Source organism: Capricornis sumatraensis, chromosome 12 (genome assembly GCF_032405125.1).
Source record: "Capricornis sumatraensis isolate serow.1 chromosome 12, serow.2, whole genome shotgun sequence".
In the NCBI taxonomy this organism is placed as follows: Eukaryota; Metazoa; Chordata; class Mammalia; order Artiodactyla; family Bovidae; genus Capricornis; species Capricornis sumatraensis.
This window is the reverse complement of record NC_091080.1, coordinates 44,007,115-44,029,565: the sequence shown is the minus strand read 5'-3', so window position 1 is coordinate 44,029,565 and position 22,451 is coordinate 44,007,115. Positions and strand designations below refer to the sequence as shown.

At 48.0% G+C, this 22,451-nt stretch overlaps 1 protein-coding gene across 1 annotated transcript in view; it reads right to left on the bottom strand.

The window, feature by feature from the left end:
* MIPEP (mitochondrial intermediate peptidase) overlaps positions 1-22,451 on the bottom strand; it is an 80,203-nt gene that overhangs the window by 29,016 nt on the left and 28,736 nt on the right. The window contains exons 14-17 of the mRNA XM_068984363.1: positions 21,530-21,734; positions 20,293-20,402; positions 9,273-9,347; positions 6,358-6,477 (exon numbers count right to left, since the gene is read on the bottom strand). Coding sequence (XP_068840464.1) covers positions 6,358-6,477; positions 9,273-9,347; positions 20,293-20,402; positions 21,530-21,734 — 510 coding nt within the window. The remainder of the gene's footprint in view (positions 1-6,357; positions 6,478-9,272; positions 9,348-20,292; positions 20,403-21,529; positions 21,735-22,451) is intronic.

Genomic DNA, 22,451 nt, shown 5'->3' with positions numbered 1-22,451 from the left:
TGAGTGCAGCACTTTCACAGCATCATCTTTTAGGATTTGAAAGAGCTCAACTGGAATTCCATCACCTCCACTAGCTTTGTTGGTAGTGATGCTTTCTAAGGCCCACTTGACTTCACATTCCAGGATGTCTGGCTCTAGGTGAGTGATCACACCATCGTGATTATCTGGGTCGTGAAGATCTTTTTTGTATAGTTCTTCCATGTATTCTTGCCACCTCTTTTTAATATCTTCTGCTTCTGTTAGGTTCATACCACTTCTGTCCTTTATTGAGCCCATCTTTGCATGAAAGGTTCCCTTGGTATCTCTAATTTTCTTGAAGAGATCTCTAGTCTTTCCCATTCTGTTTTTTTTCTTCTATTTCTTTGCATTGATAGCTGAAGAAGGCTTTCTTATCTCTTCTTGCTATTCTTTGGAACTCTGCGTTCAAATGGATATATCTTTCCTTTTCTCCTTTGCCTTTCGATTCTCTTGTTTTCACAGCTATTTGTAAGGCCTCCTCAGACAACCATTTTGCCTTTTTACATTTCTTTTCCCTTGGGGATGGTCTTGATCCCTGTCTCCTGTACAATGTCACGAACCTCCATCCATAGTTCATCAGGCCCTCTATGTATCAGATCTAATCCCTTGAATCTATTTCTCACTTTCACTGTATAATCATAAGGGATTTGATTTAGGTCATACCTGAATGGTCTAGTGGTTTTTCCCTACTTCCTTCAATTTAAGTTTGAATTTGGCAATAAGGAGTTCATAATCTGAGCCACAGTCAGCTCCTGGTCTTGTTTTTGCTGACTGTATAGAGCTTATCCATCTTTGGCTGCAAAGAATATAATCAATCTGATTTCAGTACTGACCACCTGGTGATGTCCATGTGAAGAATCTTCTCTTGTGCTGTTGGAAGAGGGTGTTTGCTATGCCAGTGCACCCTCTTTGCAAAACTCTATTAGCCTTTGCCCTGCTTCATTCTGTACTCCAAGGCCAAATTTGCCTGTTACCCCAGGTATTTCTTCACTTCCTACTTTTGCACTCCAGTCCCGTATAATGAAAGAACATCTTTTTTGGGTGTTAGTACTACAAGGTCTTGTAGGTCTTCATAGAACCGTTCAACTTCTTCAGCATTACTGGTTGGGGCATAGACTTGAATTACTGTGATATTGAATGGTTTGCTTTGGATACGAACAGAGATCATTCTGTCGTTTCTAAGACTGCCTCCAAGTACCGCGTTTCGGACTCTTTTGTTGACTATGAGGGCTACTCCATTTCTTCTAAGGGATTCTCGCCCACAGTAGTAGATATAATGATCATCTGAGTTACATTCACTCATTTCATTCCGTTTTAGTTCGCACATTCCTAAAATGTCAATGTTCACTCTTGCCATCTCCTGTTTAACCACTTCCAATTTGCCTTGATTTATGGATCTAACATTCCAGGTTCCTGTATTGCTCTTCACAGCATCGGACTTTACTTCCATCACCAGTCACATCCACAACTAGGTACTGTTTTTGCTTTGGCTCCGTCTCTTCATTCTTTCTGGAGTTATTTCTCCACTGATCTCCAGTAGGCATATTGCGCACCTACCGACCTGGGGAGTTCATCTTTCAGTATCATACCTTTTTGTCTTTTCATGCTGTTCATGGGGTTCTCAAAGAATACTGAAGTGGTTTGCCATTCCCTTCTCCAGTGGACGTTTTGTCAGAACTCTCCACCATGACCCGTCCATCTTGGGTGGTCCTACAGGGCATGGCTCATAGTTTCATTGAATTAGATGAGGCTGTGGGCCATGTGATCAGATTGGTTAGTTTTCTGTGATTGTGGTTTTCAGTCTGTCTGCCCTCTGATGGAGAAGGATTTCTATACACACTCACATATCTATTTTGGAGAAAGAAGTTCTTCAAAAGTGGTATCAAGTGAACAAGACAGCAACCAAGCTCTAATGAAAACACAGCCACACTGACGCGAGCAGGGGCATCTTCCCCATGCAGGTGTGTCTGTGACCTACCTTCTGAGACTAGAAAACCAACCAGAGCAGAACACTGCTTGCGAGCACACGAGCCCGGTGCACCCACCCTCTCCACTCGCCACCTGCTGCTGCTGGTGGTCCTGGCTCTGTATGGTCAGGCGGCCTGAAGGAGAGCTGGCAGGGGAGAGCACACTGGATGAAGGCTGGCTCACAGCTGGCCGTACTCCACCCTGACCTGTCGATCGGCGGCCCCTTTGCACTTAGAACCACAATGGCAGCGACACAGGTTAGAATCTGCTCGAAACTTGAGCAGCTTCCGGACAGGAAACCCTTAGGTCCCGTGTGACTCATCTGCTGAGAGTGTATCTACTATGAACACAAATCCGTGGTAAATGTCCTACAAGCAACGCTTGCAGCTACCTCACCCTAAAAAGAGAGTAGGTGTCACTCTCTAGGAGCAGAAATGGAACAGAAAACACATTTAAAATCTCAGTTTTTGCGGGTACTTGAAAAAAGCTGTTTCAACAAGAAGACAGGCTGACAGGGTGGGCCATCCCACACCTCCCCCATCTCACCCAGCAGGCTCTCCGCTCATAGCATCCTCTGTGCGGGCGCACGCCTCCCTCTCCTACATGGCTCCTCAGCCCTGCCTCCTGGCCTGCAGCCCCAGGTCCCACGTCTACTCACAGGCATCGTCCGCTCAGCCTGAACTGGCCCCCTGCACCAGTCCCCACACTGCACCCCTCCTCCCAAAGGCCCCTTCCAACATGGGGACCACCCCTCCTGGCTTACAAAGCACCAGCGCCCAGTGAGGTCTGTCTGCCCAGCCCACCCCCAGGCTCACAGGAACCTTCCACACTGGTCCTCAGCCTGCTGGCTCCCTCTGCCTGCTAGCAGTGTGGTCCCCATGGGGAAACAACTTCCCGGCGCGTCACCCAAGCCCATTCTTCATCTCACACGCTGCAGGCAAAACTGCCCGTTCCCACTTCGAAGCACAGGCTGCACACAAGGAACGCCCTTCTGTATTCTGCTGAGTGACCCATTTACCAACTGCACGGCTGCTGATTAGTTTAAATGAGAGAGCATTCCTAAGACTTCAGTGCGCCCCTCCTTGCACCAGGGGTAAGACTATCTGAATTTGGGGCTCACTATCCACTTCTGTCTATAGTTCTACTGGTCTCGGCACATGGGACCTGAGACCACACTTTCTCTGAGGTCCATAAAGGAGCTGAGCCTCCGGATCACTTTCACAGACATCATACCACAGTCAACGCCAGGCACCATCCTCACAGACGAGGCCACACTGCAGTCAACAAACCGGGCACCATCCTCACAGATGACGTCACACCGTGGTCAACACCGGACACCGTCCTCACAGACGAGGCCACACCCCAGTCAACACCAGACAGTGGTGAACACCAAGAAGCACAGACAACATCTGTGGTGCGTGTGTGCCTGACGGGTGAGAGTGAGCCGGCTCTGGACTCGCTCTGCCACTCACCTCCGGCAACCCCAACGTCACTCTAGGGGGCACAGCACATGTCCGACCTCTTGCACATTCACAGCACTTTAAAAAATATTTATTTTCCAAATGGTACATTTTATGTCATCTGTTTTTTAAAACCACAACAACAATTTAGAAAGCAAAAAAATCTTTTTCCAGTTACAATGCTGAAAACCTCTGTGCCAACCTGTAGCTCCTTACCTGTTTTCACCTGGTTCTTGAACAGAAAACTCAAGCCATCATGCAGTGGACACAGTCTTCCGTGCCGTACGCACAATACCAGAGTCCAAACAGGAACGAAAAGGAGCGCTCAGATAGACTCTCTCTCCGAAATTTAAGCCTCCGCTCCTCACATCTGGGTCTTTAACCCACTTTACTTTAGTGTGCAGAAGGGGACAGATGCAGGTTTCATCTCTTCCCAGTGGACGATCTATCAGGACGGCACGGCTGAAACTGAGCAGTCCCTTCTCGGCCCTCACAGCTGCAGGGCCGTTGGCTGATGGTCAGGAGGCTGTAAATGCACCAAGCCTGCCTGCGGCACTGGGCTTGGCTCCACCATTCTGTGCCCCCTGTACCCCCATAGCATTGCTACCCAGTCCTAAGTCCTCCAGCTTCCTGGGTAGTGGTCCTGACTGGACAAGCCCACCCTTCTGCTGCTGTTCTTGAGCCACAGGAGATCACAGTCAGCCCATTAGGGTCAAGCCAACAAGTGAGGACATTATATTAAGTGTACAGATTGGAGAAAAACTGGCATTTTTACATCAGATCTTTCCTTCTGTAAATATGGGTCAGTCCTTCATTTACTTAGGATACTGAAATTAAACACAACATACTTTTTGAACAAGGTACTTTGGGGGCGTCCCTGGTAGGCTCGGTGACGTCCCTGGTAGGCTCGGTGACCGAGAGTACGCCTGCCAGTGCAGGAGACGCAGGTCGATGCTGGATCCGGGAGGATTCTACGTGCCACGCAGCAGCTGAGCCCACGCACCACAACGACCGAGCCTGCGCTCTAGAGCCCGGGAGCCACTACTGAGCCCACACGCCCTAGAGCCCGTGTCCACGAGAGAAGCCGCTGCAGTGAGAAGCCTGTGCACTGCAACCAGAGACGAGCCCACAGCAACAAAGACCCAGCACCCCTCCCAAAACACTGGGCACAGTCCTCTCGGAGGAGGTGACCTTTCCTTCTATAAATATCAAAGCAGTATTTTTAAAAATTTAAAAATCAAAACTAGACAGACCAGTTTTGATAGGTACCTTCTACTTTTTCTTGCTGTAATACCATATTTACAGTTTTTTGGTTTGTTGCTGGTAAACAGAGATGGGTTAAATTTTTATATATTACTTATCCAAAAAAGGTGCTAACTTTTGTTATCCAAGTACACAACAGTACACAGCACTGGAACAATAAATTTTATATATGTATGTATTCCAGTGTTCTTGCCTGGAGAATTCCAGGGATGGCGGAGCCTGGTGGGCTGCCGTCTGTGGGGTCACACAGAGTCGGACACGACTGAAGCGACTTAGCAGCAGCAGCAGCAGCAGCACACACACATACACTGAAACAATAAATTATATATATGTGTGTACACACACATATGGTAGTGTGACCAGCATTGTGTACCTCAAACATGTCATGAAGCTTCTAAGACAATCAAATACACACACAGACACTGTACTGTGACCAGCACTGTGTGCCTCAGGCATGTCATGAAGCTTCTAAGCCAATCAAGTGCTGCAGATGGGAGTCTCATGAAGACGAACCCTCTGGTGACTCTGCTTGTCTGGTAAAGATGAGCGCCCCCACCCCCCAGGCTGAGCGTGAGGGCCTGATCATCTAGTGGATGGTCACAGTTTCCTGACTAATGCAAACTCTCAGCGCAACACATGCTGGCACTCAGCCCTGCAACAGATGAAACCACATTTATTTGGCGTTTTCCAGTTTATAGAGCACTTTCCAATGAGCTCTCTCTCTGAGAAGACAAAGCTGGACCTTCTGGTGGTCACCACATCACCTGGACAGGGCTGCCTGCCTGAGAACAAGACAACTCCGGAGAAAAGAGATGAGACATGAAAGGAGGAGAAACCTAAAACCACCATGTAGGAACTCACTCAACTCGGCTAGCTAGCAACCAGGCCGACCAACCCCTGCACCTCGCAGTCATGGGACTCAACTTCTGCTGAAGCCACTAGGAGTTGGGCTCCCACCACTTGCCGTGAGGCCCCGACTGGTACGAACACACCAGTCTCATGCCAGAGCCCTGGGCACTCTTCTCCTACCCCAGCTTCCTAAGGAACCCAGGAGATGAGAACACACGGCTGCTGGGCTGGGTCTGCACCCCAGAAGCATCGCTCACCCCCACATGCTCTCAGATAAGACAAGTCACGTGCACGAGCCTCAGGTGCACCCCCAAAGGTGGGGAAGCCATCCCATTCACGGGGCTGCTGTCAGAGTCAGGAGCTGTGGGCCAAGCAGCTGGCCGGCATCTGGCACCCAGTCCTCAGTGAACAGGAGCGATGTGCCTGCTCTCCACGCTACAGAGCACGAACCACGCCCCTCCAACTCCTGCCACCAGTGTGGATTCTCTCTGCAGTAACAATGGTTGGGGAGCAAGCATTGCCGTCATCTCACACCAGCAGTTTTCTCATCATAGGAAAATAACGGGAAAAACCACAGACAAACTCCAGCGGCCTTTCTCACCCCCACTTCCCCAGGGGAACGCTGCCGGCAGGACAGTGAGCACATGTCAGGGATGGCTGGGGGCTGGAAGCGACCAGGCATTCCCAGCACCCGACCTGCAGGAAGCCTCCACGCCAAGCAGAGCCGTTCAGGCTCACAGCCCCCCACCTGATACCTGTGCCCACCCAATGGCACACACAGGGCACACACCAGACTCACAGTGTTGGGGACGTAGGGCAGGCCGTAGAAGCGCTCCTGCGTGTCCCTGAGGATGTCTGTGGTCGAGCTCCGGAGTGGGTGCTTCCCGTGGTAGATCTGGTCCAGGGCGGCGTAGAAGACCTGAGGGGTGCAGGCGCTGTTCAGTCTGGGCACTGCACGCATCCGCCATGTGGCAGCCGAGCTGTGAGGGGTGCGCAGCACAACAGCCAGGGGCCACAGTGGGGCACACGCTCATCAGTGTCGTGGGGTATTCTCCATGTCATACCACATCAGTGATGAAAAGGGATGCTCTCAACCTCCTCATGATTAAGAATATCAAAAAATCCTGAACCCTGTCTATAAGGTACTTTTTGTATAGTATAGCAAATTAAATTTGTGACTGCAAAACTCTACATAGTTTTGGAAACATATTTATAGTTGGAAACATGAAAAATTCTCTTTGGCTTCTTCCTGGAATTCTGATATAATTAAGTGAGAGAAATGACAGGGTGAGGACCTATTTTGGTGACGAGAGGTGACGGGACGGGGCAGGGCGGTTAAGGGAGGAAGAAGCGGCTGTCACAAAGGATGGAAGAGCAGCTGCAGGAGGGTCTGGGGCCAGGACCAGGCCGACCCCACCCCGGGGTCTGGGCACACAGGACGCAGCTGTCGGGCGGGCCCCCCCTGGCTTAAGGAGGTGACCAGTAGGGAAGGCTCGCTTCCCACCAGGAGAGGACAGAGGCCACTGAAACCTGATAGGAGAACAAAGCCAAACTGCTGCTTGTTTACCAAGTTCTGAAAACTGAATTTTGTACAAAAAATCTAAAGTGCTTTTGCTCGGCAACATTTAACTTGAATATTAAATACTGATGGACGTCTACCTGAAGTAAACAAGTAGAAAATGTTTTATTTTCAAAGGAAAAAAATCCTGTCATGCAATTATGCTTCTGATAAGTATCTTTCTGATTCAAAATTGGAATCTGCAGAGAATGTGCAGCTGTTGACCTAAAAGCAGTGAGGATCAGTCTGGATAAAAGAAAAAAGTTAAATGACCTCTAACTTCTGGCTTCATCTAGATATAGAATTATGGCTCTAAATTATAAAGTCAAGTTTAAACCTTCCCTGGAAAAACACAGACATTTCTTAAAGATAAATATTGCTTTGCTCTAACTGGCAACTTAAATATATACTAAATACAGCTCTTTTAATTCCATCTTCTATGAAGAGTAACAATGCACAGAAAGACTCAGAGGGGCCCACATTACTGATCCACATCCATATTCCAACAGAATAAACCATTAGAAATTGAGATTCTTAAATTCTAACTTCAACTGCAGTGGGTTTTTCTGACCCAATCTATAAACAAATTGGAATTCAAAAGTTTTGTTTCTTCAATTATGCCTTTCACAAACGAAAGACATAAGCATGGAATGACATTTTTCAAAAACTATAAAAACAGCAAAATAAATTGAGTGTGCATACTCATTTGCTGATGAAGCAAACAAGGCCGACCTATGAGCCCACCAGGGGATCCCGTGTGCCTGGGACCAAGAACCTTGGGAGCCCCCCAGAAACAGGGGCTGTTGTTAAAGTAATGCACAGAAAGAAAAGCACAACTTAAAAAGCACTATAAGCTACTCGCTTAGAGCCCCGAGACAGTTCACGTCCTCCTCCCTGCGCTGTCCTGCTGCTCAGGGTTGGTGGGGGCCTGTCCCCGCTGCTCAGGGACAGACAGGGGACAGGAAAGCAGCGGGAGGCCCTCAGGGCAGGGACTTCCTCCCCTCCTCCTCCGACAGCCCTCAGCACCCCTCCTCTTCCTCTCTCTTCTTGTTCTTTCTGGAGGATGGGAGATTGTACAAAATGTTGGTTTTCTCTTTTAAAAAGAAAATCACTAGAACAAGTGTTGCAAAGGAGGCCAGGACACTGCCTTTTAAAAGGTTGGATGCCCACGTCAGACACATGTAAATCAGAAGACTGTTGCTAAGTAATGTTAACCTTTCAAATAATTTAGAAATCTTTTTCCAAACAGATACGATACAATAGACACTGAATAATGTAAATCTATGGTTTCATATACAGCAACAGCATCTTCACTGAAATGTGTATTTTAAGGTCTAAAAAAACAGAGTTCCCTCAATACTTTCTAGGGACGGGATTTGACACACTATAAAGCAATTCATAGTGACGACACTTTTAAGTAGGTACTGGATCATTATACAGTGAATACTGCCTGAGATGAAAGAAGGGCGTTGTGGTTGTGTTCACATAACTCTCAAGATCTGATGAAGAGGGAGAATTCTATAAACAATCTCAAAAATTACAAACACCCAAGGCATCTGGGATCACGCAGACCTGACATCCAGACGATTTACAGAGTGTCTCTAGTCTTTATGCGGAAACTTGCAACACTGGCTTCAAATTTTATAAAAAAAACTAACAGCTCTTACTGTTGAAACTTCTCATCTAAAAATACACATTTTTAAGAAAAACACAAAGTGAGGGCATTTATGGCAGTCCAGTAGGGCTCTGCACTTTCAGAGTCATGGGCTTGGGTTCAATTCCTAGTCAGGGAACCTAGATCCTGCCAGCTGCATGGTGTAGCCAACAAAAATCAATAAATCACAGTAAGAAGAGAGAGAGTGAACAAAGAGATCTAACTTGGTTTGCTGAAATGCATCATTCAGGAGAAGTCACGTAACTTTTCCATGCTTTGATTTTCCATTGAAATTGGGAAATAACCTTATTTGACTACCACTTCCTAAGGACGGTTGGAGGACCAAATGAGTCAAGGTCAATCAAGTTCTTTGAACTCAGATGAAAGATCTTTTGGAAGCATAATTATTATAATAAATGGGTAGCACTGGCAAGAATTTCAAGTTGTACGTTTATTCTGAATAATGACCCTGGAAAACTTCAGAACAAAGGCACACACCCACCTGAAGCTGCATGTCCGCTGCGGCACAGACCTTTTTAGATTCACAAAGACGAGATACCATATTTTTGGGCAGTGACTGAAAAAACAAAAGAATATATGCAGATGAGTAAATTGTGTAATAAGTCATTATACTATGAACTTTTGAAGCAGGAAAGTTAAAAATAACATTAAATTTAAAAAAACAGAACTTCATTATGGTTTAAAAATAACAACTTTGAAATATTTTTGTGGACAAGATAAAGGATGAATACACGCCAGTGAATTTCAAAAAATCGTCATTGTCAAATAGACATTTGTACATGAAAATATAGGATTGTAGGGAAATAAGACATTGGCACTGATCTTTAAAAATCTAGTTAAAACCTTAGGAAAAGTTACTGCCTTTTCTGTTCCTGTGTTAGCAATGAAAGCCTGCTCAAGTGCTCCGTTGACCTTTAAGAGCATATGGAGAAGACTCTTGAGAGTCCCTTGGACTGCAAGGAGATCCAACCAGTCCATGCTAAAGGAAATCAATCCTGAATATTCACTGGAAGGACTGATGCTGAAGCTGAAGCTCCAGTACTTTGGTCACCTGATGCAAAGAACTGATTCATCTGAAAAAACCTGATGCTGGGAAAGACTGACGGCAGGAGGAGAAGGGGACGACAGAGGATGAGATGGTTGGATGGCATCACCGACTCAATGGACATGGGTTTGGGTGGACTCCAGAAGTTGGTGATGGACAGGGAGGCCTGGCGTGCTGCAGGGTTGCAAAGAGTCAGACATGACTGAGTGACTGAACTGAACTGAACTGAATGACTGACAACAGGAATCAAAGACAACAGAGCCAAGGGATAAGTCCAGGCCTGTGGAGCTTGCCAGTACTGGAGCTGAACTGACAGCCCAACAACCAACCACAATAATGAACTGCGTCTTTTTTTATTTTCTAAACTGCAAGAACTGCAGGGCCTGGAAACTCAGTATAATTGACGTCCCTACACAATTTAGGGCATCCTCTTGAGGCGTAGTTAGGCCTAATCGTAGAACATTGCATGTTCTCTTAGAAATAAAAAGTAATAGTTGAAGAAGTAGTTTGATCAACTAGTCTACTTTAAAATCACCAATACTGGTGCTTATTGAAGACAGCTGCCATTTTATACAACTCTATTTATTATCTAAATTAAATTAAAAGCCCTTCTAAAGAGAAACAAATTATGTAAGAGACTTGTGGCAGGTGACTCTGCACTGCGGCTGTAGAGAAGAACCACCCATGAGTGGTAATGTGATCTGTCTGCTGGCAGGGGAGCAGGCCCCGTCCTGCATGTGTGCATGTGTGTGCACACTGTATCTCTATGTCCATATAGGTTTCTCTCCAGGGCCCAGGGCAGGACTGGCCCACAGCAGACACTCAAGACACACCTCAGAACAGGTGAACACACAAGAGTACGGCTGTGACTGCTGCAGTGCGGGGTGAAGGCTCAGCCAGCCAGGCCACTCTCTTCTCTTTCCACTTGGCCACAAGAACAGCAAACCAGCCGAAAAAGGCAATTTTCAGGAGTGAAGATGAAGCCTGGGGGAAGCTTCAGAGTGTAACTTCGGTGCAAGGAAAAGTCCTGGGTTTTCCGAACCTAAGCCAAGACTTTTTTCCAACAGCATCTTAAGATGTTGAGGTTTAGTGACGTCAGACACGGTAGCGGCTTGCACTGGGAAGCTCCAGTCCCTTGACCCTTCCTTTATATCACATGGACGGGACTGCTGCTGTACTTGGGTTTCTCCAGATTCACAAAGCTTTAATGGTCTTATTTTCATGTTAAAAAAACAGTCCGTGAGGAAGGACGGCATTTTCTCAAACAATGGAAACTCCTGCAGGCAAGCGTGGCTTCCAGCCTGAGGGACAGAAAGTGTGTATGTGGGGCGGGGGCGATGGCGGGGGTGGCATCCCAGCAGACCACCCCTGTGGGTGGACCCGAAACAGCTGGAGCCAAGCGCAGGGCTCACGGCCCCCATGTGGAGCAGCCTGAAGGGACACAGGGCAGAGTGGGACTTGCGACACAAACAGGCAAGAGGCGGACGAGAGGGCTGGGGTTAGGGCAACCCTCATTTGTTTCAATAATTCAATATGAATCCCTGCACAATTATCTTTGTCCTTTGTTATTTAAAAATAATTGTGCTGAGATCCGGAAGAACTGAGATCCGGCTTTGCGTGACTACGGCAGTGTCAATGCAGCCTGCTGGCAGTCAGCGCCAAGGCTAGGGTGTTCACCGAGACCCCAGGGCCCACAGGGGCCGAGTTCCGTTCAGGTAACAGCTTTCTCCAAATGCCTGGCTCAGACGTACGTTCCGGACCCCAGGGTGACCGCAGCGCACTCAGCCATCTCAGAAGAGTGATGGGTCGCTTCTTGGAAACACATCCACACCCAGGTCAGAACCTGTATTCCAACCAGATCGCAGGTATTGCATGCATATTGCAGTGTGAGATGCCCTGACTCAGAAAACGATCATCATGATGATCTGACAAACCAAAGTGAAGGTGAGCGAAATGAAACCGTCTGGACCTTACGAGCTGAACCACCGTGGGAAGGCAGAGCCTGGGGTGAGGCAGGGACGGCCGCGCTGGGCCGGTGTCTTCCGTGGCTGCGTGTTTGTTTCTGACAGCAGGCACGGCTCTGGGTGTCCTGCTTTCTCACTTGTAAGATGAGGATTAAAAAAAAAAGAAAACTACTGCAAAAAATGACTAAAGATTCAGTGAGTGAAAAGCGAAAGTGAAAGCAGCTCAGTCGTGTCCGACTCTCAGCGACCTCATGGACCAGTCCATGGGATTCTCCAGGCCAGAATACTGAAGCGGGTAGCCTTTCCCTTCTCCAGGGGATCTTCCCAACCCAGGGATCGAACCCAGGTCTCCCTCACTGCAGGCGGATTCTCTACCAAACGAGCTATCAGGGAAGCCCAATGATTCAGCGAGGTGACAGCTATTCAACTGATGAAAAGTATAGACTAACTGGAAGAAACTCACTCTCTCCAGGCAGCTCGGGTGTCTTCTAAACACTGCCAAAGGGGACCAGACAGGCGGGCCTGGCGGCCTCGGGGGGATGGCCCCCTCTTCCCTGTTCAGTGTCCAGGCCTGGACGACAGCATCCCAGCTGCAGAGAGCCTGTGGGGCCCGGCAAGGGAAGAGGCCGCTCACTTGCACTCTGGGAATGAACAGAGCTGCACCATCTGTGCCCGCACACAGGAACAGAAATATGAAAATAATACTAGATTTCCCATTACATTCAGAAAGCACATTTTGGGGTAAGATTCTGAAATATTGTCAGAAGTGCAAGCGTGCTGGCAGACTCGGACTGACTTGTGTCCTCTGGATGGTCCCCTGTGAGCCTGCCTTGTAAGGACGAAGCCTCATAAATCTGCCAGGTATCTTCGCTCACTCGACAGCTCACTGGTCCATCACATTACAAGTTCTGGCATCAAATTCTTACAGAGCCAAGTCACTGCAATTAAGTATCTGGCTTATTTATGAGCATTTAGAAAACATATTATGATAGAAGCTGCATAATATTCAAAGTGAAGACATCCTCTGCACAAACTCTTGTTTTCCTACCACTGACAACCCCTGGGAACACGCTGGGTCTAAAAAGGCAGGCGTGTTGAGGTGCGGGCACTCCCAACAGCAACAGGCCTTCAGGCAGCCGGCTGGACACTGACGGTGCTGCCCAGAGTCAGCAGCCTCCACGTGCAGCTGGGTCCCAGCTCTGCCCCCGGACCTCGGCATGTGTCTACGGCCGGGAAACAAGCCGATGCAGCGTCTCAAGCTGCCCGCTTTGCTACACTGCTGGGGCCCAAAGAGGCCAAGCCTCAGCTCCAAACCCAGAGCAAAGGGCATCACCTCTTACTTGAATTCACTGGTGTTTTCTGACAAACCGAGATGATACACGAGGAGAGGACCTTTAGAAATGCTTACACAGTACCAGTGACGGCACAAAGAAACACCCACTGCAGCCACGTGGCTCTCACAAAGTCTGCGAGACAACATGAAACACTGCGACGTGCAAGAGTCTAGCTTCCATTTTTTCTAAAAAAAATTCCAATTATACCTTGTTTTCAGTTTGCATATATTACTAAATTTGACTAAAATTTCTGATATGAGTAGGGAGCTATTAGTTTTTAGTTTCTGTTATTTTATATAAAAGAGCAGACAAGTCTCAGATGAGCGCTGACTGACCTAGGCCACCTGTGCAGGGCGGTGGGGCTGGGGTCAGACCCGTCCCTGCCCTCCGGTTCAATGGTCTTGTCTAGACATACCTGAGAAGCATTAAAGCTGAAAAGACGAAACGTTTCAAAACAACTTAACCTGCCAAAAGGAATCCAGTTCTGACTGCTCTATAATTTTTGCCTTCACTCCGTGTTCATTTCTCCTGGGAGGATGACAGGAGAAGATTTATGGCAAGGCGGTGTGACTCCCTGGAAACAGATCTGAGGCACTTTTAGCCTCGGGCTGACTCACAAACGAAGGCAACGGGCTCAGGCTCGTGGTGCCGCAACACACGACAGGCCACAAGGACAGCAGCGACCTGCACTCTGTGTAACACAGCGCAAGGGCCCGGCACCTGTGAGACGCGCTGTGCAGGAAGCGCAAGCCGTGTCCTATGGCACGGGCAGACTTTCAGCTAGGGAAAGCGGGACAAAGAAAAGACCACAATGTTAGCATCCTGGCTTGAGTATTACTGGGTGACCTCTGACAAATTCCTTAACCTCAGTTTCTACAAAGCATGGATAAACTATGTGCCACCTACCACACCCATTGCTGGACAAATTAAATAAGAAAAAAAACCCACAAAATCATGTTAATTTCTATTATTTACTGCTTGATAAATAGAGAAAGATAACTAGAGCAAGAAACGTGTCAGTGCAGCTAACAAGACAAAATTATGGAAAAAGTGTAGTTTCTCTTGAATTGACAACATCTCTGGTGATCGGTAATATGGCTGGGGGTTACAAAGCCACCAGAAAAGAAAGAAGACACTCTAAGACAAGAAGCAGTATGAAGATCAAGAGGCTAACACCTGATGAAGAAAGGCATGGCTCAACTCTGTGCATCCAACAAAACATTCCCAAACAGAGGAAAAGTCAATGAAATTACTTGTAGGGCACTGACATTACTCTGTGTACCACAACGCCGGACACACGTCATTATACAATTGTCCAGACCCACAGAACAGACACCGTGGACTCGGGGAGACAGTGACATGTCTGGGTAAGTTCATCCCGCCTCTCCACACCCCTTACCCCATGGGGATGCTGACCACGATGGGGAGGCTGTGTGTGAGTGGCGACAGGGGTGGCAAGTCTGTACACTTTCCCCTCAATTTTGCCATGAACCTAAAGTTGCTTTAAATAAAGTTTCAACAGTTAAAAATAAAAGAGACAAAACTATAGAGGAAAAATGATATAACCTGCATCCTAGTGGAAGCCTTCCTTCCATCTCTCAGTCTTTTTTGCTAGGTCATAAAAGTTAGCTGTCAAAAATTTAAACACCACAACTGAGAGGATAACTTAACAGAAGGGCACGAAACCCCAAGCTCAACAATCAGAAAACATACAGTGTCCTCAAGCACAAACAAAACATTTCAGAAACTGATGACACACTGGGCCATAAAGTAAGTATCAATAAGATGCAAAAATCAATACCAGTTGCACTAATCAGATATCAATAATAAAAAGACTGGGCTTCCCAGGTAGCTCAGTGGTGAGGAACTTGTCTGCCAATGCAGAAGACACAAAGATGTGGGTTTGATCCCTGGGTCGGGAAGATCCCCTAGAGAAGGAAATGCCAGCCCACTCCAGTATTCCTGCCTGGAGAACCCCATAGACAGAGGAGCCTGGTGGGTTGCAGTCCGTGGGGTCACAAAGAGTCGGACAAAACTGAGCACAGACACAGCAATTAAAAAAAAAAAAAAAACTCTTCAAGGATTAAAAAAATTTAAACTACACTTTGGAACAACCCAAAGAGGAAATTACAGTGGAAATAAGCAACATTAGAAATATTCTGTATGAAAATCATGGCATACAGCTAAAACACTGCATCACATAGCTAAAATTTACAGCATTAAAGTGTAAATGCATGTCAGATAAAATCGAAACCTAGTCAGCTAAGTGTCCACCTTCAGAAACTGGGGGAAGAAGGGAGAGAATAATCATAAAAACAGAAACAGTAACTGAAACAAACAAGATAGGAGCGTAAACAAGGTGACTGTGAGCTCTCGGTAAAGACTCCTGACACTAACAATGACGCCAACCTTCTGCAAGATTAACAGAGAAGAAAATGAGAGGAGAGTATTAGGAATGAGGCAGACAGAAGCACAGGACCTGAAGCATCAAAGAGGCTGTAAATAACTTTATCCCAATAAACTCAAAAACTTGGGTTGACAGATACATTTCTAGAAAATTACAAGTTAGCAAAGTTTACTTCAGAATTAAAGAAGACCAGAGTCCTCTGACTATGAAGGAAATCAGTCATTTAAGAAATCTTCCCACAGAGAAAATGACAGACCCTGAACGCTTTTATAGATGAATTCTGACCAACTTTCACGAAACAGATTATTACTATTTCATAAAAGTGCCCGTAAGGAGGAGGAGCTCAGCAGCCCATCTTATGAAACGGGATCTACTTAATGCCCACACCACGGGAGTGAGAGGACCCAGAAAACCACAAGCCAATCCCTCACCAGCCCAGAGGCAGAAGATCCTCCAGACACAAAATATGAGCAAACCAAAGCCAGTGCTGTTACAAGAAACAAGTAACAGTAAGTTAGGACCAATGTCGCCCAGTCCTGGCATGTGAAGAGGGCCTAGCATTAATACCAACATTCATGACATAACTAGATAAACAGAAAAGAACCACCCAATTACCTCAAAAGATGCAGAAAAATGCAGTAACTGTTGGGCTTCCCTCGTGGCTCGGTGGTAGAGAACCCGCCTGCCAAGGCAGGAGATGCGGGTTCGAGCCCTGATCCAGGAAGATCCCGGCATGCCACGGAGCAAATAAGCCTGTGGGCCACAACTACTGAGCCTGTGCTCCAGAGCCCGGGAACCGCAACTCCTGAGCCCACGCGCCCGGAGCCCGTGCTCCACAGCAAGAGAAGCCACCGCAGTGAGAAGCCCCAGCACCGCAACTAGAGAGGAGTGGAGCCCCCCTCGCCACAGCCAAAGAAAAGCCCGCACAGCAACGAAAACCCAGCACAGCCAAAAATAAGCACTCACTCACCTCCAGCCCCAGCACAACTTTCCAATCTTCGGATTACACAAGGCCTCCCCTAACCCGCTGCTTCTTTCCTTAAAGAAGGGGAAATGATGAACAAGGAATAGACAGACAACCAGATCACCTCCCCTTCAGGAGCCTCGCAAGCAAAGACCGTGTGAACAGAGTCTAAAGAAAGACCAGATCGCACACAGGGGCGGGAGCAGGGCTGGCTATGACTCTGACCCCTACCTCACAGATTAACTGAGATCACTCCCCTCCCTCCCTTTAGAAACCCTCACGGCTGAGCAGACTCTCCAGAGGGGGTTCTGGGACAGGAGTCCGCCTCCCCCCAGGCTGCTGCCTCCTGATTAAAGCAACCTTCCATTCCCACCAGCACTTGTCTCTGAGCAGCAAGCAGCCAAACCAACCGCAGCCAAAAGATGGAAGCAACACAGGTGTCCATCAGCAGAAGAGAAAGGCTGAACATCTTGGTGTGGTCCACCCACACAAAGATGGCAACCCAGCCTTAAAAAGGAAAGCCATTCTGACACAGGCCACTGCTGGGATGAACCCTGCAGACACTGTGCTAAATGAGGTAAACTGCAAGAGACAGATGCTGCACGATCCACTTCGGTGAGGTCCCCAAAAGAGTCGGACTCATGCAGACAGAGCAGACTGGCGGCTGACAGGGCTGGGGAAGGGAGAAGAGACTCAGTATCTGATGCGCAGAGCCCCAGCTACGCAGGATGGATAGCGTCAGGCAGGGGTGGTGGTTGGTGGTGAGAGGAGAGCATGGTGCCTGGGCGCACTGGCCCCAGAACATCGCCGACACGCGGTTACCCTGGCGTGTTTTGCCTCCTGTGCATTCTGCCAGGATGGAAAGGAGCTGTGTGTGGAGACGTCTAAGGGAGGACAGAGCCGTGCTTCCAGACAAGCAGGCCGTTCACAGATAACCTTGCGCTCAATGGCAGCACATGGAAGGGGTCAGGCTGCAGGCCACAGCCCACAAGCAGACAGAGGAAAGACACACCCCAGCTCCTCCGACACCATGGGCCCTGCAACACAGCCTATGGGCACCGAGCTTGAAGGAGCTTCCCCCAGATCGCCAAGCCGCACTGGGTTCATCACGTCTAAAAACCAGGACCCTTTCATATGAGCTGCTACCAAATCTGTATTTCTGCGCAATTGGTTTTAAGATTAATTTGCAACAAGCCCTGCTGCAGCCCTGACACTGTCAAGACAGTCTGAACCTTGAATGAGCACCCGTGGGTTAGCTTCCTCTGGCAGCTGTGAGGCACCTGCAGACCTGAGAAGCATACTTCTAATTCCTCGACCGCAGGAACCTGCTGGCTCTGGGATGCTGAGTTCAGATAAAAGACTGGTAGGGGTTAATAAGTCACGGAGACGTTACTCCGACTCTGAGAGCCTCTGGATGCACCAGGCGGCCAGCGGGGAGACCAGCACGGCAGGAAATGAAGCATAAAGATGTGCCCACAAGTGCTCTTCCGGGCCTTCATGTTATTTATCTACAGAGGCCTAGATTTGGGGGGATGAACTCTTGCCCTTGGGCGAGAACTGCCCTCAGGATGAAAACACCCAGCCCCTTGGCGTTTAATCAGCGACAGGAAGAGCAAGCCCCCTGTGCACCTGTGCCCCATGCCTTTGGCAGGCTCTCCCGTCTCCATGGAATCACAGGATGGTTTCCTGCCATGAACGCTATGTCTGTGACCCCTCAGCCCGCTGGGTGTCCCTCCTGAGTCTGAGCCTGGAATTAATCCAGAGCAGCTTGCTGCTTTCCTCCAGTCTCATCTCTGAAGAGGAGTTGTGGACTTCATACTCTTTTCTTGAAGCGATCTTGTTCGAAAACGGTTCTGACTGAAGAATTCAGGATTAAAATAGGAACTTTGTTCAGAGATGGTACACCACCCTCTAAACAGGGGTTCTAGCCCTTGTTTTCTTGACTGCTCTGGAAAGGGACCAACAGTAATTGTAAACTCAGTATCTGTGGTGAATTTCAGCCTTACTCTGAAGGGTCGACGCTGCTCGGCTACAGTCACCCTTCACGCGTGTGTCCAGGCCTCTTACAAGCCTAAGCTCCTCAGACAGCTCCTTTCCTGCTGCCCTTGATTTCTTAGACACCTCTGCATGGCTCTCAGGGGCCACCTCTAGTCTTCCCACCCTTCACAGGCCACCCCCACACCACTGTCCTTCAGTGTCCACCGATTTGGGCTTCGAGGAGAAGCGCAGTCAGGTCTCCTCCCCATTCCCAGCCCCCAGTGTGGAGCCGGGGTGGACGCACTGCCATGCGAGGGGCTATGTGCATCTGTGTTCTTGGCTGAGTTTACATAATCCCCAGTGCAACTCTTTGCAGGCTGACGAACAGGTAGCTGACTGGATTACTAATCCTTCTGTTTTGTCCTTTTAACAAACTCAAATAGATTATAATAGAGAGTAACTCAGAACAGCTCTCCAGAACTCAGCCATTACCCTACACTGATAATAACAGACACAATCAAGTCCAAAGAATAGAAACGGCCAACTCACATCATGCATCCAGAGATACAACTGGAAAGAGGAGTCACAAAGGTGGCTTGGACCCTTTTACTGATTCTGCGCAGTCATTCAATTTCTTTTGTGTTTGGCACAATTCTAAATGCTGAGGATTCTACAAATAAAGACCTATAGTAAATTTTAAATTAAAAAAAAAAAAATTAGGATTTGAGAGGCTCTCCTGTGAGCATAGATGCTTAGTTTTGCTATGTAAAGATTTCCTACCTGGGTCTTACATCTGTTTGTCAAACAACTGAGTTCCAAATCCAATGGACTTATCATCTTTTTTCCTAATTCACTTCATTGCTTTAACTGTATTGCCTGTTATATAATATATAAAGTGCAACAGATATATTTTTAAAGTTAAATAAATAAATAAATGCTGAGGCTTCAAAGATGAACGCGACTATACCCGGGCACTGAAGGGACACGCCGCCTAATGAAACAGCACACCATCAGAGCCCTGAGAGGACAGGGGCAGGCGGACAGGAAACGCGATGCAGTCAGTCAGCTCAGCGCTAACTCACCGCAGAGCACGGCTCCCTCAGCCCTCCTCTACAGAAGTAAAATCTCTAACACGACGAGGTGCTAGTCAAACCTATCCCTGGTAGCTCGGTGGGAAGCAATCCAATCGCCAACGCAGGAGATGCAGGAAAGGCAAGTTCAATCCCTGGGTAGGGAAGATCCCCTGGAGAAGGAAACGGCAACCCACTCCAGTATTCTTGCCTGGAGAACCCCATGGACAGAGGAGCCTGGTGGGCTACAGTCCAGGGGCGTCGCACAAGGTGGACATGACTGAGCGACTAGACAACGACAACTCGAACTTGAGGGATTTTCAGGCTTGGCCTCATACAGACGCTAACTAAACGTATTAGGGAAATATGCCATCACAGTTTATGGAACAACAGATTCAGACCGAGAAACAAGTGCTCAGAAGCAGAAAGGGCCGGAAGAGCAGAAGTTCTCCAAGGTAGCACTGAGGCTCCATGGACGGCCTGTCCCCTCTGGAGACAGGACGCAACGCCTTCCAAGGGGGATGGTGTGTGGACCAGACACAACACTGCGGGTGCACGGCAAGGGCAGCTGCCTGTCCCCCTCATGGCACAACAGCGACAAATGAAGGGAGTGAGTCAGGAAGCAGGAGGAGGAGTCTGGTTTGCATTAGATTCTGAAGAGGCAGCAAGCGTTCAGTGCCGGCCGGCGGGTCCCAGGAGCCGCCCTACCAAGCCCAATGACACGCACGCGTCAGCCCTACCTGGCCGGTCTGATAGTGTCGGGCAAACTGGTGAACCACCCGGTAATCATTGGCAAAATACTCCATCAGGATAGACGGGACCTCGGCGAAGTCTGTGGGGCACCTGGTCCCTGGAAGGGGCGAGAGGAGAGGTCGGCAGGAATCGTGGCAGCATGTCAGTGTCACCACAAGCACTCATTTACATTTTTATTTGTACTTCTGATGAACTACGATAGTCTTTAATTCATTAAATCAATATTTTACTTCTATAAAATTATTGCACATGTTTGCAGGAAAGTTTGTACTCATCTCATACATTTTCCCATGTATCAGAAGCAAAACAAAATATTTGCACAGCTGGGTAGAGCACTTGTAAAGCAACGGCTCACACCCTCTACAAACAAAACTGTCTTCAGCTCCGCCAGGCTACACCTGACACACAAGTTACAACATTCTTACAATGAAGGCATTCTAATTTAACGCACTGGATTCCATCACCAAAAGCCAGTATCCTTCATTCGTTTTAAAAGTATTTTATCTACTATTTCTGGAACAAAGTCAACCCTCAATATAGAAAGGCAACATTTCAAACTCAAATTACTTAAAGTAACAAATCCTATAAGAACATGTTGGTGGCACTTTATGATTCTGTCCAGACTATCTGCAGTCTTTTCAAAATATCTCCTCCTCCCCCAAATACTGTGTGTGTAAAGTTAGCTGCTGAATACTAAAAACCACATCTGCCCCGGCGGTGCAGGGCTGACCTGTCTGATGGCAAGCGTAGAGAGGATGATGAGGAGAGGGGCTAACATCAGCAGGAAAACCATGGCTTTATGCAGGGGATGCAGAAGAGAGACAGTAAGGGGCTGGCCATAACTTTCAACATGCCCTGAAGTTTTCTGACTGGTTTTGGATAAAAAGAGGCCGTGTACATTCACCTGTTCACTTGCTAAGCCTGTGCTGGAGCTGAGAAGGCATGCTTGTTCACACACACAGCCACTGACGTAAATTCCACATAAAACACAGCAGAATGTAAAATGGTACAAACAGGCACTCAGACAGCCTTGTTGAGAACTGTCGTCACGGACGGAAAAAATGTATGAGGGTTGGGTCGAATCACAGGTGGAAGGACACGATGAAGCCACCTGATCAATGACCACAGATTTTCTAAACAAAAGGCTTTTTTCCAACTAAGATGAAAAGCATGTATTTAAAGAACTGCAATAAACGAAGTCCTACTGAGCGAGCTCCTGCTCACCAGTGACGTGCTGGTATCGAGTCCGTCCCAGCATCGAGTGCATGGCATGTCCCATCTCATGGAAAAGGTTCTCCATCATCCCAGGAGTCAATAGTGTGGGCAGGTTTCTTGAGGAATGGGGCAGGTTCAGCATAAGGACCACCACGGGGAGCTGGTAGTCCCCGTCTTCCTTTAAACGACCTCCTCGGATGGTGAAGTGGCAATCCTTTAAGAAAACGAGACCAGTGAAGAAATGATCAGAAGCAAAAAGGTAAGCAAGTCTTAATGAATACAAAGTTCTATCAAAATGAGTGAGTACAAATATTACCTTAATTCTATTCTTTTATTTATACTTTTTTCCCAACACTTTCTCCTTTGCTGAAATGTTACTTTCTTAAAAACACTGATAATACTCTGAGCTCATGTTGACAGAGTCATTCATTCATTCCAAAGACGTGCTGAGCTGACGTTCCAGGAGCTGAAGACACGGTCACCACTGAGCTCAGACGCTCGAGATGCTCAAGGCAGGGAGAAAGGCAGCCACAGCGGGAGGGACACTGGTGTTAGTGAGCCCCTTCTGTGGCCGGCGATGAGACAGGCCACACACCCCACCACTGTCTCCATCGCCTGAAGTGACGAGCTCTCAACTGTCACAAAGCACGGACCCCGAGTCACTTTCTCAGTCCACATACAAAAGTGGATCATTTCTTCTCACATAAGCCTATGAGGCAGGTATTTCATCTCTCAGATGAGAAGACAAACCAAGTCTTGGAAATACTAAGTCGCGAGTCCAGGGACACACGGCTAGGGCCGTGGCACCGCAAACCTGAACCCAGGTCACGAACCTGGACTCTCCAGCCTTCCAAGCACAGTAAGGAGCAGAGGGTGCAGCGGCCAATGGCCCTTACTCTGGTCCCGCCGTGCAGACCTGCCGGCCACGTCT